General features: G+C 52.2%; 1 protein-coding gene across 2 annotated transcripts in view; it reads right to left on the bottom strand.

Moving 5' to 3' along the window:
* Bcr (BCR activator of RhoGEF and GTPase) overlaps positions 1 to 22,891 on the bottom strand; it is a 133,564-nt gene that overhangs the window by 48,846 nt on the left and 61,827 nt on the right. The window contains exons 2-5 of one of the 2 annotated variants that reach the window (XM_004672786.2): positions 18,578 to 18,759; positions 10,060 to 10,164; positions 9,451 to 9,636; positions 5,564 to 5,671 (exon numbers count right to left, since the gene is read on the bottom strand). In XM_004672786.2, coding sequence (XP_004672843.1) covers positions 5,564 to 5,671; positions 9,451 to 9,636; positions 10,060 to 10,164; positions 18,578 to 18,759 — 581 coding nt within the window. Of the gene's footprint in view, positions 1 to 5,563; positions 5,672 to 9,450; positions 9,637 to 10,059; positions 10,165 to 10,408; positions 10,523 to 18,577; positions 18,760 to 22,891 lie in introns of those variants that run through there. The other variant, XM_045132318.1, reaches the window with a different exon arrangement.

The following is a 22,891-nucleotide window of genomic DNA, read 5'->3' as shown; positions in this document are numbered from 1 at the left end:
CTCTCTCAGGAGTGAAGATGCGCTTGCTAAAATGCGTACGTGCACTTGCTATAAACGAGGCGCCGAGACTGCCGGGATGCGAGCAGGGTATCATTAGCAGAGTGGCATCAGGGGCACGGGTGACTTGTCCCAGCTACCACGGGGTAACTGAGGATAAAACATCCTTCCCGATGGCCTCAAGCTATGTCCGCAACAAACGTGCACAGCCCAGGAAGAAGCAAGACTCTGTCGTCACCCTCCCAAGCCTCTGTGGGACAGGAACTGTCTTGGGACTGAGCGACGGGAGCTTTACCCATGTACTCCTAGGTGGGACCAGGCACTAACTAATTCTGGCAATCCTATCTTAAAGAGACGATGTTTAAGAGTGGTTTAATTAAATTTTTTTTTTAAAGGACTGAAGAGATGGCTTAGCGGTGAAAGCGCTTGCCTGCGAAGCCAAAGGACCCAGGTTCGATTCCCCAGGATCCACATAAGGCAGATGCACAATGTGGTGCATACGTCTGGAGTTTGTTTGCAGTGGCTTGGAGGCCCTGATGTGCCCATTCTCTCTCTCTCTCTCTGCCTCTTTTTCTCTCTCAAATAAATAAATAAAAATAAAATATTAAAAAAATTTTAAAATAAAAAAGACTGGTTTAATCAAACGCTTTTCTCAAACTTGCTTGACTCCATCAGCCGCCTACTTCTAACCCTAGCACCACACGGAAGACCGAGGGGCAACGCTGACCTAAGTGGACAGTGCCTCACACATATCCCGGACCAGCCCCACAGACAGTGAAGAGCCTTCATCCCTCCCTGCCCTGCACTTTAGGGAGACCCCTGAACCCCACACTGGCTCCGCCCCCTAGGACCCAGACCCTTATATCACCACGTTGCCTGCTTGTGCTGCTTTCGCCCTTGAACTTGACTTTGCTCCCTTTCGGCACCTCCAATTTCTCTGGGGCATTTTTCTTTTCATTTCATTTTCTTTTATTTTTATTTATTTATTTGAGGGGGGGGGAGAATTGGTGCGCCAGGACCTCCAGCCACTGCAAATGAACTCCAGATGCACGTGTGTGCCACCTTGTGCATCGGGCTTATGTGGGTCCTGGGGAGTCGAACCTGGGTCCTTTGGCTTCGCAGGCAAATGCCTTAACCGCTAAACCATCTCTCCAGCCCCTTCGTTTTCTTTCTTTCTCCCTTTCTTTCTCCCTTTCTTTCTTTCTTTCTTTCTTTCTTTCTTTCTTTCTTTCTTTCTTTCTTTCATTTATTTATTTTTTGAAGTAGGGTCTTGCTGTAGCTCAGGCTGACCTGGAATTCACTATGTAATCTCAGGGTGGCCTTGAACTCATGGTGATCCTCCTACCTCCTCCCGAGTGCTGGGATTTAAAGGCATGCGCCACCACACCCGGATTCATTTTCTTTTTATTTATTTGAAAGAGAGAGGAGAGAGAGGAAGAAACAGACATATATATAGAGAGAATGGGTGTGCCAGAGCCTGTAGCCACTGCAAACAAACTCAAGATGCATGCGCCTTGTACATCTTGGCTCCTGGGAAGTTGAGTTGAACTTGGGTCTTTAGGCTTCTCAGGAAAGCGCCTTAACTGCTTAAGCCCTCTCTCCAGCCTTCTCTGGGGGCATTTTTGAAAGATGGATGGAGGTGATAGAGAGACGGCTTAGCAGTTAAGGCGCTTGCCTGCGAAGCCCAAGGGTCCAGGTTCAATTCTCTAGGTCCCACGTGAGCCAGATGCACAAGGGGGCACATGTGTCTGGAGTTTGTTTGCAGTGGCTGGAGGCTCTGGCATGTCCATTCTCATTCTCCCTCCTTCTTCCCTGTCTCTAATAAAAATAAATTTTAAAAAGTGTTTAAATCTTAATAAAAATAAAGACAGAGGGAAAACTAGCAGAGGTGCTATTCTGATGGTCCAAGAAAGCTTCACAGGTAGCCTGTGGCCCACTCGACCTCCTCACAGCCTCAGCTCAGAATCCCAGCGGAGCAGTCAGAGGAACCTCTCCCAGCGGTCTTCCTACCACGACTCCCTCTTGCTTGGCGAGATCACTCTTCAGACAGACTTAAACTTGGCCACTTCACTGCAGCCTGCTCTATAAGGAATTTCTTGGATTTGTCAGGGTCACTTGGAATCTTATGCCAACACTCCAGCTGATAAGGGTGTGGGGAGTAGCTAATTTAATTTAATTTACAAAAAAAAAAAAAAAAAGCAGAAGACAGAACAGAGCCAATGCTCTATGGAAATATGACCAGCAGAGAGTGGGGTGCCTCATGGGCTTGGGAAGAACAGTGTGGCTCACACTATCACCATGGGAGGGGATCCATCAGGGCCACAGAGGCCCAGCCCCTGTGATAAAATGATCAAATGGCACAAAGTCCCTGGAACAAAGCCCAGGCGTGACAGTCAACAATTTTCTCCAAGCAGGAAACACAGGACTCACTCTGATTCCTCCCCCCCCCCCATATACATATATTTTTTTCTTTCTTTTTCCCTTCTTTTTTTTGGGGGGGGGGTGTTTGAGGTAGGGTTTCACTTTAGCTCAGGTTGACCTGGAATTCACTATGTAGTCTCAGGGTGTCTTTGAACTCGTGGTGATATGATCCTCCTACCTCTGCCTCCTGAGTGCTGGAATTAAAGGCATGTGTCACCACGCCTGGCCTCAAATATACATTTTTAATTTTTTTTTGTTTTTCAGGTAGGGTCTTGCTCTAGGTCAGGATGACCTAGAAGTCACTATGTAGTCTCAGGCTGGCCTTGAACTCACAGCGATCCTCTTACCTCTGCCTCCTGAGTGCTGGGATTAAAGGTATGCACCATCACAGCCAGCATATTCTATTTTTATTTATTTACATGACAGCGAGAGGGGGTGAGGGGAGAGAGAGAAAGAGAGAATGGGTGCCACCGCCAGGGCCTCCAGCCACTGTAAACAAACTCCAGAAGGATGTACCACCTTCTGCATCTGCCTTATGTGGGTCCTGGGGAACTGAACCTGGGTCCTTTGGCTTTGCAGGCAAGCACCTTAACTGCTAAGCCATCTCTCCAGCCCTCTTTAGAAAAATATTTTATTTATTACAGAAACAGAAAGAGAGAGAATGGGCACAGCAGGGTCTCTAACCACTGCAAATGAACTCCAGACATATGCGCCCTTGTGCATCTGGCTATATGTGAGTACTGGGGAATCAAACTCGGGTCCTTAGGCCTTGCTGGCAAACGCCTTAACCGCGGAGCCGTCTCTCCGGCCCTACTTTCTTCTTTCTAAAGCTGCCGTTTGACATGGTGCTCCTTCCTCCCAGAATCGTAGTTGGATGTGAAGAGGCAAGTCAGGCGTCAGAGCTCTGGACAGCGGGAAATCACACAGGGCAAGAGTGACAACAGGACCTTATAGGGGAAAATGTCACATGGTCGTCACTGGCACCGAAAGCCAGCATGGGGAAGGCAGGAGGAAGCCTTGTCCAGAGAAATGGAGGCCCAGTGGTGTGGCTGGACTCTGGTCCCGGCTTGACCACTACCCCCAACCCCAGTGGCTTATTTATTCTCTCTGTATTCGAGGGCTTCTTTTTTTTTTTTTTAATTTTTTTTGTCCATTTTTTATTTATTTATTTGAGAGCGACAGACACAGGGAGAAAGACAGATAGAGAGAGAGAGAGAGAATGGGCGCGCCAGGGCTTCCAGCCTCTGCAAACGAACTCCAGACGCGTGCGCCTCCTTGTGCATCTGGCTAACGTGGGACCTGGGGAATCGAGCCTCGAACCGGGATCCACAGGCTTCATAGGCGAGCGCTTAACCGCTAAGCCATCTCTCCAGCCCGAGGGCTTCTTTTTAATACCACTCCACAGGCCGAGGTTTCAACCCCTGGGGGCAAAACGCCTACCCGCAGGGAGACGAACAACCCTTAAACCTGAGAGGGCACAGCAGCCGGCAGCCCTCACATCCGCGTGCGTCTGCAGCTCCCCACCCCCGTGTTACCGCCCCAATGTTTCTGGCTCTCAAGGTAGGCTGGGAAAGAGGAACAAGTAGGATGGCTCCCACCCCGCCTCCAGTCCCAGGGTAGAGAGTCAGCCACAGGACGTGCGAGACAACACAAGGGGTAGAATTGTAATTGGAAGGCGGATGGATGGGAGATGGTACAAAAGGCAGCCAAGGTGCATGGTTGCTGTGCCTTGATAGGACCTCCAAAACTTCTCTTTTTTTGGCGTCCAGAGGTAGGGTCTCACTCTAGCTAAGGCTGACCTGGAATTCACAATATAGCCTCAGGGTGGCCTCGAGCTCATGGCGATCCTCCTACCTCTGCCTCCCGAGTGCTGGGATTAAAGGCGTGTGCCACCACGCCCAGCCAAAACTTTTTTTTTTTTTAATCTTTATTTATTTGAGGAGGGGGAGAGGGAGAGTAGAGGGTACAAGAGAGGCAGATAGGGTGAGTGTGGGCACACCCAGGCCTCTTGCCACACTGCAAACCAACTCCAGATGCGTGCTCCATTCTGTGCATCTGGCTTCATGTGCGTACTGGGGAATCGACGCCCAGGCCACCAGGCTTTGCACCTTTAATCACTGAGCCATCTCTCCAGCCCCCACAAATGTACGTATTAGAAACCAAATCCCCTTACCCATGTGCTCATGGTGTTTGAAACTGGGGTCTTTGGGACGAGGTCATGATGGTGACCGCTGTGAAGGCAGCAGTGGCTTTACAAGAAGAATGAGAGGCCGGAGTTCGCCTGCTTGCTTGGTCCTGCTGTGTGACACTCTCTGTCACCTTAGGACACAGCAAGGGGACTTTACTAGGGGTCAGTCTTAATGCTCTCGAGCTTCATTACAAATCCCAGTACTGGGGCTGGAGGGATGGCTTAGTGCTAAGGCACTTGCCTGCAAAGCCTAAGAACCAGGTTCGATTCCCCAGAACCCACAAAAGCACAAAGCGGTGCACGCACGTGGAGTTCATTTGCAGTGGCTAGAGGCCCTGGTGCGCTCATTCTCTCACTCTCTTTCTCTCTCGCAAATAAACAAATAATAGTAATAAAAAAATCCCAGTATTCTGGAGTATTCTATTACAGCAACAAAAAATGCACTATGACATCAGTACACCACTGGAATTTAGGCCTTGGCCCTCGAGGAAGCAAGAACACTCTTAAAGACTGTTCCTATGGGCTGGAGGAATTGCTTAGTGGTTAAGGCGCTTGCCTGTGAAGCCTAAGGACCCATGTCCAACTCTCCAGATCCCACGTAAGCCAGAAGCACAAAAGCTGAGGCAAGCGCAAGGTCACACATGCCCACTAGGTGGCGCAAGCCTCTGGAGTTTGACTGCAATGGCTGAGGCTCTGGCATGCCAATTCTTTCATTTTCTCTCTCTCTCTCTCAAAAACAACAACAACAACAAAAACAAGAGTGCCTGTGTCCACTCACGACAGTGTCCTGTGAGGGAGCTGACCCGGCAGGGTCTGAGTCAGGGCTGGGGTTCATGACGAGCCCCGTTCTCTGGAGCGCTTTCTGTTTCTAAGTCAGGTTCTACCCACAAGGAGCCCACAGCCCATCAGAGGGGTCGGAGGGCATGGGCGAAGCCCACGCGGCCGCTCAGCAGTTACCTCGGAGATTTCTGCAAACTGAGCGTTGGCCTGACAACACTTCTCCGCTGTTTCCATGGCAACCCCGTAGTTGTCCACAAAGGCCCGGTACACACCCAGCTGGCTGGCCTGTGAGGGAGGAAGGAAGAGCGCATGAGAGACGGGCGCAGGACAGGTGCTGCTGGGCCTCACCCTGCCGAGGACTGCGCTCCTGTGCGGTTCTGTTCTGTTTTATTTTTATTTTTATTTTTTATTTTTTATTTTTTTTGGTTTTTCGAGGTAGGGTCTCGCTCTAGTCAAGAGCTGACCTGGAACTGTGTCGTCTCAGGGTGGCCTCAAACTCAAGGCGATCCTCCTACCTCTGCCTCCCAAGCGCTGGGATGAAAGTTGTGCTGGAAACAGCCCCAGGTACCACAGTGCAAGCCCCAGAAACTTCTACCTCTTCCGTGTGATGCTTTCCTACCTGCTCCCCCCACCCATGCACCAAACACACTCCCCTCTCCAAAATGACATGTGGAGAAGTGAGTCATGACTCCCTTCCAGAACTTTTTATTCCTCCCACCTCTCTCAAAGGATGCTATGAGCAGTGAGTCAAGTTTAAAGGGAGAATCCAGACAAGCATCTCTGTGGGTGAAACAAGGCGGAGTCATCTCCCTGTGGTCGCAGAAAGAACCCAGAAGCCACACTGTTCTGCGACTGCCTGAGCCTGTCAAGCAGGCTTAGAACATGCAATGTGGTTGCCCGTGGAGAAGGCGAGGTCCCCTGCGCCCAGCTGCCCATCCTGGACCTGGCTGGGGCACTCAGGTGCCATGCTACATAAAGCCCTGGCGGGTAGAAGGGTTGCTGCCAGCTGGAAAGGTTAAGAAGCACATTGTTTGTTCTTTTATTTATTTTCATTTGAGAGAGAGAGAGAGAGAATGGGTGCACCAGGGCATCCAGCCACTGCAAACGAACTCCAGATGCATGCGCCCTCTTGTGCATCTGGCTAACGTGGGTCCTGGAGAATCGAACCGAGATCCTTTGGCTTTGCAGGCAAATGCCTTAACCGCTAAGCCATCTCTCCAGCCCACGTTGTTTGTTCTTTATTCAAATGAAGACACTAATAGATGGTTTCCTCATGGAGCCTCCTGTTCAGACATATTCATTGGAGCCACGGTTTGTACTGGCTGATGATGTGAGCGTGGGTGGGTACTGTCGCCACAGTCCTCTTTGGACCCCCATATCGCCATTAAGAGGCAGCAAGGAAAAAAAATCCTGAAGTTTTCACCTGGAATCAGTAAACTCAGACCCCAGAGATGTGCTGGCCAGGGCAGAGCCTCCCACAGCAGCGAAGTGCACGGATCAGCCTGGGGCACAGCTGCTCCTGCAGTAGGTGTTGGGATCTAAGATTCACTTCCTCGGGTGTGTGCATTGACATGGACTTTCAACAAAAGTTTTGTTTTTTTTTTTTTTAATTTATTTGAGAGCGACAGACAGAGAGAGAAAGAGGCAGATCAATAGAGAATGGGTGTGCCAGGGCCTCCAGCCACTGCAAACGAACTCCAGATGCATGCACTCCCTTGTGCATCTGGCTTGCATGGGACCTGGAGAATCGAGCCTCGAACTGGGAATCCTTAGGGTTCACAGGCAAGTGCTTAACCTCTAAGCAATCTCTCCAGCCCAACATGGACTTTTATGTTTCCAAAGATGACGATCCCAGACATGGAGGAAACTCGGTGCCCTTGGGTAAGGTAGGCCTGATCCTCCGGCCTGTTCTCCTGGGCACGGCACGAAGGACACGGGGTGGCCGAGGAAAGAGCACTGGCTGGCACGTGCCACGCTTAGCTCCTGAGTTGCTGACCATGCCAGGGTCGTCCTCACTAGTTAACAGTCAGATCCAGAGCATTATCTTCCTTTTTTCCTCCCTCATTTGCCAGCCACTGAGTGAGGGCCTCCCAGCTGCCCAAGGACTGGGACGGCCTCTTGTTACAGGCGACAGTCAGAGTCTGGAGGGTCTCAGTAGAGAACCCCTTTCATGGCTTCTCCTTGTCCTCCCTCCTATCCAAGGGGCTCACCTCTCTCGGGTATGAGAAGTTCCAAGCAACTAATTCTTACATTCTTGGATAATCAAAACCTGGAGCTTCGTGGAAATGGTGCAAATGGAGATTCTGGGCCTCTCGACAGGATGCCTCGAGGACACAGCCCATGGCTGTGGTCATGTTCTTTACCAGAAAAGCCTTAGGAGGGCTGGAGAGATGGCACTGACCTGTGAAGCCTAAGGACCCAGGTTCAATTCCTCAGTACCTACTTAAGCCAGATGCCCAAGGTGGAGTATGGGTCTGGAGTTCATTTGCGGTAGCTGGAGGTGCTGGTGCACCCATTCTGTCTCTCTCAAGTAAGTAAATAAAATATTTTCTCTTTTTAAAAAAGAAAAGCTGGAGGAAACGGTTGACAAATCTAAACCAGCCTGTACCCTTTTAGAAAATTTCAGTCATGAAAGTTAAGCTAAGTCCAAGAAACAGAGAGGGAGCCTGAAAGGATCTGACAGTCCAACACATGTGATCCTGGACCCAATTCTGTATCAGAGAGGGGAAAAAAATGTATAAAAAAACAAGACTGAAGCCAGGTGTGGTAGTGCACACCTTTAATCCCAGCTCTTGGGAGGCAGAGGTAGGAGGATCACCATGAATTTGAGGCCACCCTGAGACCACATAGTGTATTCCAGGTCAGCCTGAGCTAGAGTGAGACACTACCTCAAAAAAATAAAAAACAAACAAACAAACAAACAAAAAACCCAAGATTGCTGGGCTGAGGAGATGGCTCCGTGGTTAAAGGCTCTTGCATACAAGGCCTCCTGCCCTGGGTTTGATTCCCCAGGAGCCATGTAAAGTGGCGTATTTACGTGGATAGCAATTATGTGGACATATCCTCCTGCCTCTACCTCCCTAGCACTGGGATTACAGTCACATACCGCCACGTCCATGTCCAGCATTTTTATGTGGATACTGGGGGAACTCATGTTTCTAAGGTAAGCACTTAATGACTGAGCTGTCTCCAAAGCTTCATATTTATTTATTTATTTATTTATTGAGAGAGAGACACAGAGAAAGAAGCAGATAACTAGGGAGAAAGAGGAAGAGAGAGAATGGGTGTACCAGGGCCTCTAAACACTGCAAGTGAACTCCAGACGTATGCGCCACCTTGAGCATCTGGCTTTATGTGGGTCCTGGGGAACTGAACCTGGGTCCTCAGGCTTCACAGGCAAGTGCCTTAACTGCTAAGCCCTGTCTTCAGCCCTATTGTAAAGAGACTGACCTCACTAAGTTGGCCCAGGCTGGTCGGTCCCCAGAACTCCTAGGTTCAAGCGACCCTATCACAGCCTCCCGAGTAGCTGGGAGTAAGGACTCCTGTATGCTGATCTCTCCCTGATCCAACGTGAACACTATGTAAGGAGCCGTATTGCACTGTGTAGGGGAGAATGACAAGGACAAAAGTCTGCCGCTGCTGAGTACAGCCGTGTAACTTTCCCAGGCCTTGGTTGGATGCAAACTGGGGATGCGGATCCTGTCAGTGCGGAGGCTGCCCGGTTAAACAGCTCTCACCTCCCGGGGTAATTCTCACCCTCTGCTCTCTGCTGGGAGTCCAGGCCTGGCTGGCTGGGCAGCAACACCGTTTTTGGTCCCGGAGGCTGCCGAATCTGTCTGGAGACTGGGGGGAACCTTAGGAAAACGAAAAGGAGCCAGGAAAAAGAGGAGGCCACCTTTGTTCCCTGGAGTCCGGCGGGGCTGAGCACCGGCTCCCTGAGCCTCTCTGGCAGCAACCCGCACCTTGACACCGCGAAAGCACGGAGGCCCGGCCCCGGCCTGCCACTCCTGCACGGGCGCGCGCCCGCGGGACCACCCTCGCTCGCCCCCGGCTGGGCCGCTCACCAGCTTGTGGAAGAGGTCGCCCACCCGCTGCTGATGGCTCCACCGCTGCACGCGGGGGAGGAGCCCGTCGTAGAAGTCCTTGTGGATCTCATAGAGCTCAGGCACTTTGAAGAAGATGGTCTCGATCTGCTGGCTGGTCAGCACAGGCTGAGAGGTGGTGGCAGCGGCTTTCAACGGCTTCATGGGCTGCAGGAGGGCACAGGGGAGGTGGCACAGGGGAGAAGAGGGCGTACCGTTTACCAGGCGCACGGCGCGGAGGTTACGCGGTAGACGTTTCGTTATTAGTCATCACCCTCGCTGACAGTGCCTAAGACCGGGCAGGACGCGGGGCATATTAGGCAAGAGCTCTACCGCCGAGCTACGCCGCCAGCTCTCCAGAAAAGAAACAAATACTGGGCAGCTAAGTCTTGGGGTTGGTATCAAATGCCCCCCCCGGGGGGGGGGGAAGGCAGGATTTCTAGACGTGGAATGTTCTGACCCCGACAGGGGCGCGGAATGACTTCCACAGAGGTGCTTCCCCCAGGCTCCCGCGGCTGGCATGGGACGTGTGAGCAGAGACAGCCCCCCACCCCCGGCCCCGGGACCCTCAATCTCTCTATTCCTCCTCACCAGCAACAGCGCCTCCAGGTGGCTCAGGTAAGTCTCCTCGCTGGCCAGGATTCCAGAGAGGACCCATTTTCTCATCTCCAAGCCCTTTTCTAAGTCCAGCTCGCCCTGTAAGAGAAGCAGAGATGTCAGCTCCCTGAGACAGAAGGCCCATCTCTTCACAGAGATGCCCCACCAGGAACAAAAGGGGAGGGGCAGCTCTGGCACACATTGAGCCATAGTCACTGCAAAATAAGAAGGTCACCCAGCGTAGGCGAGGGGTCCCCTCCAAACATTAGGAAAAAGGCACTCTGGTTCTGAGCACGCGTCCCCCACCCTCCCTGCCTTGTGCCTGGCCCCAGGGAGTAGCTACCTTGGCCCAGACACGCATAGGAAAAGAGCCTTTGACTTGAGGTGGGCACAGCGCACGGGAAGGCCACAGCCCACCGCCTAGTCGTCCACACACCTGCCGCCGCCCACGCCTGCCGCTCTCCACGCGCCTGCTTCCCCCGGAATGCCGGACTGCCACCTGAACCTTGGACCTTCCAGACCCACACCCGGGCAAGCACCACCTCTCTCGGCATGCCCTCCCCCTCCATCCCGGCCACGGGTGCCGAAGGTTGGAGCTGCTATGCCACCTGCCAATGGCAGCCCTGCCGCAGGCTCAGGGTCCCTGTGCCAAGGTTGCTTTTCAGGCCCTCGGCTTGGCTGGTCGTGAGCCTCTTCGAGGTGGACTCTGGGCAAAGCTCCACTTCTCGGCGACACATAAATGAATCTCTATCGTCTTTGTGTCCCCCCCCCCCCGAGAGAGAGAGAGAGTTGACACGCCTCTGGACGCAGACATCGGGAGCACGGCCTGTGTCCCTGGGAGACCATATGATGGGGTTATGGCCTAACGTGTGTCTTGCCCCACTCTTCCTAGGTTGGAGACCCACGACAATGTGACTTTGTTTAAAGAGGTAGTAAAACGTAGCCAGTAAGGTGGATGCTAATCCGGTATGACTATTGTTTTCCTAAGAATTGGAGCTGGGGGGGGGGGGCTGGAGAGATGTTCTCCGTGGTTAAAGGGGCTTGCTCGCAAATCCTGACAGCCTGGGTTTGAATCCCCAGTACCCACGTAAAGCCTGATGCACCAAGTGGCACATGTGTCTGGAGTTCGTTTGCAGTGCTGTGCCCATTCTCTCTCTCTCTCCCTCTCTGCTTGCAAATGAATTAAAAGAAATATTTTTACAAAAGAACTGAAGATTAGGACAGATGCACAGAGAAAAGAGACCATGTGAAGACCCAGGGGAGGCCGTGTCCAGCCATCAGCAAACCAGGAGAAAGAAGACACTGGAGAACTCCGCCTAGCCGCTCCCGGCACTGGGAGAAAGTAATTCCAGCCGCTGAGCCCATGGCGCTTTGTTACGGAGAATCAATAGACACGGTGGTGCCAAAGGCAATAAAATTTCGACTTGACTTCCTGGCCACCCCCTGCTCTGCTCCCCAGCCACACGTGGTGGTGGTGGCGTCAGAGGCTGGCTGTGTCCACAGCACCACCCTGTGTGGCACCTGGCTGACAAGGCGACATTCCTGCTGCCTGGCCCGAGGCCAGCAGGCCCCACCTGCAGTTGGAAGGAGGTGCCAGTGCAGGACGTGTAACAGTCCCGTCCACGCCAACCCCGCTACCTCTCAGGCCCTGGGTGTGGAAGAGAGCAGTGACCCCCTGCCTTCCAGGGCTTGGTTTCCTAAATCAGTACAGGAAAAAAACGTCACTGATTTGGGGCAGGCTGTTAACCCTTAACATCTGGGGCTGCCGGGTTCTCTCTGCGGGGCTGAAGCGTGGTCCTGTGCTGTGAAAGATGTCCTGCAACATCCGTAGCCTCTCTGCTTCTCAGATGTAATAGCCACAAGGGTCTCAAGACACTGCCACTTATGGCCCGGGGGTGGGTTGAATCTCCTCTAGTGAGAATCAGTAGTTGTTATTTATTTATTCATTTTTGTTTTTCGAGGTAAGGTTTCACCCTAGCTCAGGCTGACCTGGAATCTACTATGTAGTCTCGGGGTGGCCTCGAACTCACGGCGATCCTCCTACCCCTGCCTCCCGAGTGCTGGGATTAAAGGCGTGCGCCACCGCGCCCGGCTGAGAATCAGTGTTTGTGAGAAAAGGCTTAACCAAGGCCAACAGACCTCGGGATAGTTCACTGCTCGGAGTGCACTACCTCAGCGCCCCAACAATGCGGCTGTTCTTGTCCTACTCCCCAACCCTGCAGCAGAGGAGCACACCAGGGCTCGGCTTCGGACCCAGGGTTAGGAGTCAGGGGTTAGCGCTGCAGGCTGCCCAGCAAGCTCCTGGCGCTGAGCCGCTACTGCTTGGGTCTGAACTATTGAGTGGAGGCTAATCTTTGTGCCCCATTTGGGTCCCTGGGGTGTCTGTATCCCATCCTTGCTGCCGCTGGGACATTTTTAAAAAGCCTTTAGGAGCTGGAGAGATTGCATAGTGGCTAAGGCACTTGCCTGAGAAGCCTAAGGACCTATGTTCGACTCTCCAGATCCCACAGAAGCCAGACTCACAAAAGGTGAGGCAAGCGCAAGGTCGCACATGCCCACCAGATGGCGCAAGCATCTGGTGTTTGATTTCAATGGCTGAGGCCCTGGAGAGCCAATTCTCTCTCTTGCTCTCTCTAAAAAATAAAAATAAATAAAAATAAAAAGCCTTTAGGAGCTGGAGAGGTGGTTAAGGCACTTGCCTGAAAAGCGAACGACCCAGGTTCGATTCCCCAGGATCTACATAAGCCAGATGCACAAGGTGGCACATGTGTCTGGAGTTCGTTTGCAGTGGCTGAAGGCTCTGGCACGCCCATTCTCTCTCTCTCTCTTTCGTGCATTCCCTCTCTATCTATATACATACATACACACACATATATATATGCACCTTTCAAATAAATTAAATCAATTAATTAACTAAAAAGTCTTTAGGCTCATGGTCTTCCATCCGAAACTGGGTTGTCAGCATGCAAGTATGTGCAGTGTATACATGCGTGTACATGTGTGGGGGCACGCACATACGCAGGGGCAGCAGCTGCACCAGGAAAATGACACCAGAGTCCCAAAAAGGATCCACGCAGGGAAGATCACCAGGCAGCGGCTTCCACCGAGGTGAGGTCAGGACACACCTGTGCCCGAATCTGAAACCTCCCAGTGCTTGTAACACACGGTGCCCAGTGAAGGTTCATCTCCTCGTCAAATCTCGAGGGCACGATTTATAGGCCCTCGTCTGGCCCGTATCTTTAGGAAGCCCTGAGAGTTCCTTCAGGGTCTCTCTCTCAGTAACCTCACCTGGAAACGAGCAGGTCCCTGAAATCCAGGACTGCCAGCCAGCCCTGCTGAAGGCAGGAGGATGTGCCAGGCTGAGGAGGGGTGGGGGCGGGCAATGCCCCTGTCTCAGCCCAGCACGACTGGCAGGGCCTCGGAGAAGCAGCCTTCAGCTCCCTTTGCACACGCCTTCCAGCGCGTCGGATGGCACACCTAATCCCACACGTGGGAAGAGGCAGGGCCCTGGTGTCACTGGCAGCAGCCACCCTCCCCCACTCTCAGCAGCCCTCCTCCGATGCTAAGAATAATTTTGCAACTACAAGCTTCAGGGAAGTGGTGCGGCCTGGGGGGGGGGGGCGCAGGCGGGGAGACGGCCTGGGACAGATCTGCCCAGCACAGAGCGGCGGCTCCCTTCACGGATGGGAGTGCCCGGTGGGAGCTCGGTGCCTCTTTCCACCCACACGGTTTGGAAAGCCAAGAGGAAAAGAAACACAGGCGGGATGGTGCCAAGAGCAGCTCTCCACGTTCCTAAGGGTGGGGTTGCCTGGCTCAGGGAAGGTGCTGGGAGGAGACAGGACTCGGAACGAAGCTCAGACACGAAGAACTTTCTGGGGTCCACAGCAGTGCTGGTGACCACAGGTAAGGGTGGCCCAGAAAGCTGCCAGCTCTGCCCCGTAGAAAAGAGGGTGGGAGGCTGGACAGATGGCTTAAGCAGTCAAGGCGCTTGCCTGTGAAGCCTTAAGAACTTATGTTTGACTCTCCAGGTCCCAGGTAAGCCAGACGCATAAGTGACGCAAGCGCGCAATGCTGCATATGTGCACAAGGGGGCGCACATGTCTGAAGTTCAACTGTAGGGGCAAGAGGCCCTGGCATGCCAATTCATTCTTTCTCTGTCTCTGTCTCTGTCTCTGTCTCTGTCTCTCTCTCTCTCTCTCTCTCTCTCTCTCACACACACACACACACACACACACATTAAAAAGGGTGGCATAGGGCTGGAGGGATGGCTTAGCAGTTAAGGCATTTGTTTACAAAGCCAAAGGACCCAGGTTCAATTCTCCAGGACCCATGTTAGCCAGATGCATGAGGGGGCGCACGCGTCTAGAGTTCCTTTGCAGTGGCTGGAGGCCCTGGCATGCCCATTCTCTCTCTCCCCCACTCCTTCTCTGTCCAATAAATAAATAAAATATTTAAAAAAAAACTGAAAAAGGGCAGAATTGAAGGAGCAGAAAGAAAGAAAGAAAAAACAGAGTGCAAAAGGTTTGTCTAATACCAGAGCTATTTATAACCTGAGCTGTGCATGTGACAGTTTTGAAGTCAGAGTCTTCCAGGCAGGGAGGCCCCACAGGGAGGAAGATACAGGTAAGGAAGAGCTACTAGGGCTGGAAAAATCGCTCAGTGGTTAAGGTGCTTGCCTGCAAAGCCTAATGACCTCAGGTGACCTGGGGTTCAATTCTCCAATACCCACGTAAGGCCCGATGCATAAGGACGAGCATCTGGAGTTTGTCTGCAGTGGTTGGTGGCCCTGGCGTGCCTCAGCACTTAAGGCACTTGCCTGAGTTCGATTCCCTAGTACCCATATAAAGCCAGATGCACAAAGTGGCGTATGCATCTGGAATCCATTTGTGGTGGCTGGAGGCCCTGTAGTACCCATTCTCTCTGTCTGTCTCTCTTCTCTCTCTCTTTCTGCCTGCAAATAAATAAAATAAAATTCTTTAAAAAATTTTTAATTAAAAAAAAGAAACAGCTTTTAAAAGAAATCAGAAATGTAGAGGGAATGCACTTTACAATTAACCTAAGAACAGAATAAAGTGGGGAGCAGCAAAAATTAGATAGAAATAAGCTGGGTTCATGATGAAAGGTAAGAACCATTACCAGGCCCCACAAACAAGCTGAAGGCTGGTGCCTGGTCCCCACTTCTCTCAAATCCATGAGCGCCCACTGGTGACCAGGGTGGGAGGGGAGGGGGCACTCCTCTGCTCTGCTCTGCTCAGGGGATGTGGCAGTTCTGAGCGACAAGCCAGACATTGTCCTGGAGTCGTGCGCCAAGCACCCCAAGGGCTCGGCCTTCACGGACAGAGGGCAGGGGGAGGCCTCCGCGTGTGCAGGGGATCACATGCTTGCGGGGAGGGGACAAGCTTGCCGCAGCAAACCATCAGCTGGGCAAGTCCTCTAGATGCGGAGACCCTGGCATGCCAAGACGTCAGCAGATGCTCTCTGGGCAGGGGATGCCATGGTGCCCGCTCCCCAAGTCTCATGGGGACACGTGGGGGGGGTCCTGCAACCCGGAAGCTCAGCAAGCTTGTGCTTTGTCGCGGAGCTCCCAGGGAGGTTTGTTCAGCACCAAAAAGCTCCCCCAGAGCTCGAGCCTGACAGCAGAGGATAAACCTGGGTGGACGGGCAGAAGAGCCCCGGCTCGCAAGGCAGGGGAAGAGGGCATGAGCAGGTTCCCCATGTCCCCAGCAGGTCAAGATGAGAGCGCTTCTGGCCTCAAACCCACCATGCCCTCGAGGCCCTAGGAAGGGCCAGCCAGGTGTGCAAACCAAAGATGGAAAAAGAAAGACGAAAAGTCCTTGCTTAGCTGACTCAGAAACCGGGCAACCACGGCTGGGCCCGTCTTCGGGGCACAAACAGCACCTGCTCCTAGAGTGCTAAAAGCACCTGATCATGGGGCAGTCGGAACGCAGCTAGATAACTGCATTGCGACTCTGCCCCAGGCGCAAGGCTTGGGCTTGTGGGGGTGGGGGGCAGACCTGGCTCTGCAAATATGCCACATGAGAAACGCCTGGGCTCCTGAGGGGGCGGGGGTGCTGAAGGAGGCCGCGGGAGTGGGAAAGAGGCACCGGGTGCTGCATGGATTCCACTGGAGATGAACCTCTGAATCAGCTGCTAAAATGACATCATCCACGCCAGGAGCCTGCTGGGGCTGGAGGCCAAGCCAGACAGAGCTTGGAGCTAGAGAGAGCTCATGTGAGCTTCCTCTTAGTGCCAAGAAGGTAGGTCAAGGCCTGGTCTCTGGTCTGGTAAAAAACAGCCTTCAGATGAAGGGTGGGCAGAGGTGGGGTGAGCGAGCGCCCGAGCTTAGGACCCAGCCTGCTTTTGTCAGGGCCGTGAGGAGCCTTCTTAGTCACCAAAGTGTGTCCACAGAGCGGCAAGAGAGAACACAGACTAGAAAGGCAACTGAGGAAAGAAGCTGTCCACAGAGGAATCGGGAAGGCCGGGGGCAGGCCCACCTCTCCGAGCTTCAGTCTCCAGTCCCTACCACTGAGAGAGATGCGGGCTGGGGCACAGAGATGCGTGGCGGCCCAACATGGAACAGGCAGGTGCTTCCCTGCCTAACCCCGCCTCATCCCTGTTTCGGAGTGAGAACCTCGCTCAGTACCAAGAGCAACAGGAATCACAAAAGGCTGGAGAGACGGCTCAGTAGTTAAGAGGCTTGCCTGCAAAGCCTAAGAACCCAGGTTCACTTCCAGAGTACCCATGTAAGCCAGATGCACAAGGTGGTGCATGCCTCTGGAGTTCGTTTGCGGTGGCTAGATGCCCTGGTGGTGCATGTTCTCCCTCTCTCAAATAAATAAAATAAGAATTTAAAAAAGAAACCACAGCCGGGCGTGATGGTGCACACCCTTAATCCCAGCACTCGGGAGGCAGAGGTAGGAGGATTGCCATGAGTTCGAGGCCACCCTGAGGCTACATAATGAATTCCAGGTCGGCCTGGGCTAGAGCAAGACCCTACCTCGGGGAAAAAAAAAATCACAAAGCCATAAAAAAGAAAGCAGTCCTGAGGCAAGGCTGTCACCCCAGAGCAGAGCAGCTGCCGGAAAGAGGGGAGCTCCGAGGGTGTCCTTCTGTGGAGAGAGAACGCCTTCCTATGTCCTCACATCTGAAGCTGGGCTGGAGCCCAGGCTAAGTGTGTGCTAAGCGTGCTCTCTACCAGTTACACCCAAGACCCTGCCTCATGCTTGTGTCTAAACCTAGGGTGGGAACCATCCAGAAATAAATCCAGTGAAAATATCTGTTTCTCATGGGCCAGGAGCACAAAAAGAGAAATCTCTCTGGTAACGTGATCTACTCTACCCAAGAAGCAAAGATCCAAGGAGGCACAGGAGATGTCACACGTGCCCCAGCAAGATGCGCACGGTCTGGCCCCAAAGCACCGCGGGGGACATCAGGACGCTGCTGCGTCAGCTGGGAAGACTCTCACCAGCTCCCAGGGCGCTGTCTCACCTGCGAGCATCCCTAGGGTGGTGCTCCCGGGTGACAAGCCATCTTGCAAGTGCTCCGCTGTTCACTGACCTGGGGGACGCCACCTATGGAGCTCAGGTTCGCAATGGTAAAGGAGAGGCATAAAGCACCCTTAGTGCTTCTCGAGGGAGAAGTCATGGGACCCTGGCTGAACAGAGGGATCATGAGCACCTCCCACGTTGAAAAGGAGCGAGGGCACTCCTGGACACAGGGACTGGGGCCACCATGCCGCTGGTTCAGGCGGCGGCCCTTTGGCACCATGATTCTCAGCTGCAAGAACACATACACTCGGGGCTGGGGGGTGATGGCTCAGCAGCTAAGGGTGCTTGCTTCAATTCTCCAGCACCCACATAAAGCCAGATGCAAAAAGCAGCACATGTGCTTGACGTTGGTTTGTACTGGCTAGAGACAGAGGCCCTAGTGAGCCCCCACTTACCTGTGCAAATAAATAAATGAACACAAACTGTAAGCTGGGCTGGGGAGATGGCTTAGCGGTTAAGCGCTTGCCTGCGAAGCCCAAGGACTTTGGTTCCAGGCTTGATTCCCCAGGATCCACGTTAGCCAGATGCACAAGGGGGCGCACGCGTCTGGAGTTCATTTGCAGTGGCTGGAGGCCCTGGAGCGCCCATTCTCTCTCTCTCTCTTTCTCTCTGCCTCTTTTTCTCTCTCTCTCCGTTGCTCTCAAATAAATAAATAAAATTAAAAAAAAAAAAACCTGTAAGCTGGGTGTGGTGGCGCACACCTTTAATCCCAGCACTCGGGAGGCTGAGGTAGGCGGATTGTTGTGACTTCAAGGACAGCCTGAGACTACAGACTGAATTCTAAGTCAGCCTGGACTAGAATGAGACCCTACCTAAAAAAAAAAAAAAATCGGGTGGCGCCATCCCCTACTCACTACATGCCCTTGAACGAGGAGATGACCTTCAGGAGGCCCCCCTGGAGGCAAGGTCCCGCCCCTGTTTCACATGTGGTCCCCACGCCCGACAGGTGCACCTTTGGGACTTACTGCTTTGGTGGGCTCCAGAGCTCCCAGGGCCAGAGCGTCTCGGCCGCCCCTGCCTTTGCTGCCGAGGAGGGGGGAAGAGGAGGGCGAGTCGCTGGCGTAGGGCAGCCCGTCCTGCTGCCGGTGCTGCTCCTCGGCCCGGTCCGCAGCACAGCCGTAGCCAGGCGGCGTTCCAAAGGAGACATCTGTGTGGGCAAAGAAGCAGCCTGTGTTAGAGAGAGAGAGAGAGAGGGAGAGAGGGAGGGCCAGAGGGCTGTCTCAGGAGTGCTTACCCCCCACCTGCCCAAGCAAGCGCTCAGGCTGCCTTTCTGACTTTCAGGTTTACTGACAGCCACTGGCCAAAACCCACAAGGACAAAGATGGGGTCAGCTGCAGCTTGTCCCCCAGACGATACAGGACCAGCCACGTCTACCATGGGTGCCGGGGTGGGTGGGGGGGAGATGTAACAGGAAACTTTGGACTACTTGGCATACTCCTAGCACATACTCCTAGCACAAAGCTCCTTAAGACCCCTCGGATTCTCTGAAGTTACGTGTCTTTTTGCATGCCGATGAGAGAACTGGTGGCTGAGGGCTTCTGGATGGGGTTGGTTGCTAGGGTTACCGACCATTTGAAACTTTCAGCTTCGCCCCTGGAGGTCCAGGAAGGCCCCGCGACGTGCCCCTCTCCTCTGTGAGTGCACAAGCGCGGGTGTCTTCATTTCCATGTGCGTATAAACACCCACCCGCCCCACTAAGTACACACGCAAAAACAACAACAACAACACATTTTTTCCCTCTTCTTTGGATGCTGGCCAAAACCCCAAGCACGCTTGCCCTGACTCTGTGAGTCTTTTCCGCCTTTTTCTCCACAAATCATCTTTGCCGGGTCCTCCATGTGCCTAATTTTTCTGTGGTCTCAATACAGAGAAACTTGGCAGTATGAAAATCTGCAAAACACCCCGAATACATTGTTTTGCACATCTCTTTTCTCTAGATATTCAAGAACTGTGTCTCTGGTTTGTTTGTTTGTTTTGGTTATGCCTTTTTTGTTTATATTTATTTATTTATTTGAGAGCGACAGACTGACAGAGAGAGGAAAAGGCAGAAAGAGAGAGAGAGAGAGAGAGAATGGGCGCGCCAGGGCCTCCAGCCACTGCAAATGAACTCCAGGCACATGTGCCACGTTATGCATCTGGCTTACATGGGTCCTGGGGAACCGAGCCTCGAACCGGGGTCCTTAGGCTTCACAGGCAAGTGCTTAACCACTAAGCCATCTCTCCAGCCTTGTTTGCTTGTTTTTAACAGGGTCTCTTGTGCTCCAAGCTGGCTATGTGGCTATGTAGCTGAGGACATTGACGTCACAACCGTCCCCAGGGCTGGCACTATAGGCGTGCACCACCACACTCCATTTATGCAGCGCTGGGGATCAAACCCACGGCTTTACGAATGCTAGGCAAGCACACCACCAACTGAATTCAAACCTCAGTTCCAGGCTGGAGGGATGGCTCAGCGGGTAAAGACACTTGCTAGGAAAGCCTAATAGTCTGGGCTCAATCCCCCCTTACTTCTCCCCCCCCACCATACACACAGGCATTTTAAAAAAAATATCCAGGCACTTTTTAAAAATATTTTTTATTTATTTGTTAGAGAAACAGAGAGAATGGACATGCCAGGGCCTCCAGCCACTGCAAAGGAACTTCAGATGCTTGCACCATCATGTGCATCTAGCTTATGGGGGACCTGGAGAATCGAACCTGGATCCTTAGTCTTCACAGGCAAGTACCTTAACTATAAGCCATCCCTCTAGCCCCCAATTTTTTTTTTTTTTTAATAAAGGAGCTGGGCGTGGTGGCCCATGTCTTTAATCCCAGAACTTGGGGGGCAGAGGTAGGAGGACTGCCATTGAGTTTGAGGCCACCCTAAGACTACATAGTGAATTCCAGGTCAGCCTGAGCTAGAGCAAGATTCAACCTCAAAACATAAAATGAAATAAAAATAAATAAATAAAGGAATGACTTTAATCTCAGCACTCAGGAGGTTTGAGACTACATTGTGAACTCCAGGTCAGCCTGAGCTAGAGCCAGACCCTACCTAAAACAAAAAACAAACAAACAAACAAAAAAACAAAAAAACCAAACAATGGGCTGAACAGATGGCTTAGTGAATAAGGTACTTGCCTACAAAGTCAAAGGACCCAGGTTCAATTCCCCAGGACCCATGTAAGCCAGATGCACAAGGTGGCACATTTATCTGGTATTTATTTGCAGTGGCTGGAGGCCCTGGCGCGCCCATTTTCTTTCTCTCTATCTGCCTCTTTCTCTACCTCAAATAAATAAATATTTAAAAAACAAAACCAAAACAGCAAAACAAAACAAAACAAAAAAGACAAGAAAGGAATGAGACTACTTTTAAAAAAAGAGGATAAAATTTTAATTCCTGGGCTGGGGTACGTGTAGCTCAGTAGCAGAATGTCTGCCTAAGACCCCGCTCCCCCCCACACATGGACACAAGCATTAGCGATACCTTTCAGGCCTGTAATCCCAGAGCTCAGGAGGCTAAGGCAGGAGGATTTTCACAATGACCCATGTATTTTGTTACTTTCCAAGCACATTCCAAAGAGAAGACATTTCTACAAGTCTGTGCTGATAATCCCATGATCCAGCGATTCTATTTTTAGTCAGACAACCCAAAGAACCGAAAGCAGCTGTTTACCACTGCTCTGCAACGTTCACTGCAGCTCTATTCCTAAGAGTCAAGAGGCTAGGGGCATCAGTCAGCGGTAGAAAGCTGGCCTGGAACGTCGATGGCCTTGGATTGGATCGCCAGAACTGGCAAAAACAAACAAACAAACAAACAAACACACAGTGAGGTTACATGATATCCAAAAGGTATAACTGACCCAAATATCTAGTAACTGATGAAAGGGTCGTACATCTCCATAATGGACTACTGGCCTGAAAGGAACAAAGTTCTTACACCAGCTACAACACGGATGAACCTTCTTGAGGGAATGATGTCTCAGTGAAAGCAGCCAGTCACAAAAAGGCTGCCTATTGGGCTGGAGAGATGGCTTAGCAGTTAAGGTGTTTGCCTGTGAAGCTTAAGGACCCAGGTTCAATTCCCCAGGACCCACTTAAGACAGATGCACAAGGGGGCGCACGCACCTGGAGTTCGTTTGCAGTGGCTGGAGGCCCTGGAACGCCCGTTCTATGTCTGTCTGTTTCTCTCACTCTCCCCCCTATCTCTCTCAAATAAATAAAAACATATTTTTAGGGCTGGAGAGATGACTTAGCTGTTAAGGTGCTAGCCTGCAAAGCCAAAGGATCCAGGTTCGATTCCCCAAGACCCATGTAAGCCAGATGCACAAGGTGGCGCATGCATTTAGAGTTCATTTGCAGTGGCTAGAGGCCCTGGTGTGCCCATCCTCCCTCTCTCTCTGTCTCCTTCTTGCTCTAAAAAACAATTTTTTTTTCAAGGTAGGGTCTCACTCTAGCCCAGGCTGACCTGGAATTCACTATGCAGTCTCAGGATGGCCTTGAATTCATGACAATCCTCCTACCTCTGTCTCCCAAGTGCTAGGATTAAAGGTGTGTGTCACCATGCCTGGCAATAAAATATATATTTTTAAAAGGTTACCTATCATGTGATTCCATTTATAGGAAGAGAACAGGTGAGCTCAAAGAGACAGAAGGTGAGCGACAGCTTCCTGGATATGGGGTTTTCTTTAACAATGATGAAGAGTTTTGGAACTAAATAGAGGTGGTGGTTATATCTGTCAATGCCCTAAAAGCCAGAGAATTGCTCACTTTATTATTTATTATTTGTTTTGGACAGGAAGAGGTCATGGTCATGAATCAGCATGTGCCACACAGAATGCCCAGAGGCTGACTAAGTCCCCTCACCCCCACCCTGCACAGGCTACAGAATGCCAAATGGAAGGGGCCTGAGCCTGCCCCACTTCAGGCCTGACGCCTTGGCTCTCTGGGCAGCCCTTGTCATGCTGAAACACTGAGCTTTCGTGGACAACTTAGGCTGACCCTCAAAGCCTGTTCCCACAGCTCTGCTCCCAGATGAGGAGAGAATGCACCATCAGGTCACATCTGCTAGAAGCTGGAGGAGACATCTTTCTCTATAAGCCGGGTGTACCCCCACTATGGGCAGACAACACCCTCTTCTTTACCCATTCAGCACCCAGAACACTGATTAAGGGTCTTCCTCAGTCTCCGAGGACCCATTTGTACTTAAAGATCCCAGACACGAGAAAAGGCAAAGATCACCTGACGCTCCAGTCCTCAGGCTGGGACTGGCTGGCGCCAGGGGCGGGGGCACAGGGAGG

The sequence above is a fragment of the Jaculus jaculus genome, chromosome 13, assembly GCF_020740685.1.
Source record: "Jaculus jaculus isolate mJacJac1 chromosome 13, mJacJac1.mat.Y.cur, whole genome shotgun sequence".
In the NCBI taxonomy this organism is placed as follows: domain Eukaryota; kingdom Metazoa; phylum Chordata; class Mammalia; order Rodentia; family Dipodidae; genus Jaculus; species Jaculus jaculus.
This window is presented reverse-complemented; position numbering and strand designations above follow the sequence as displayed.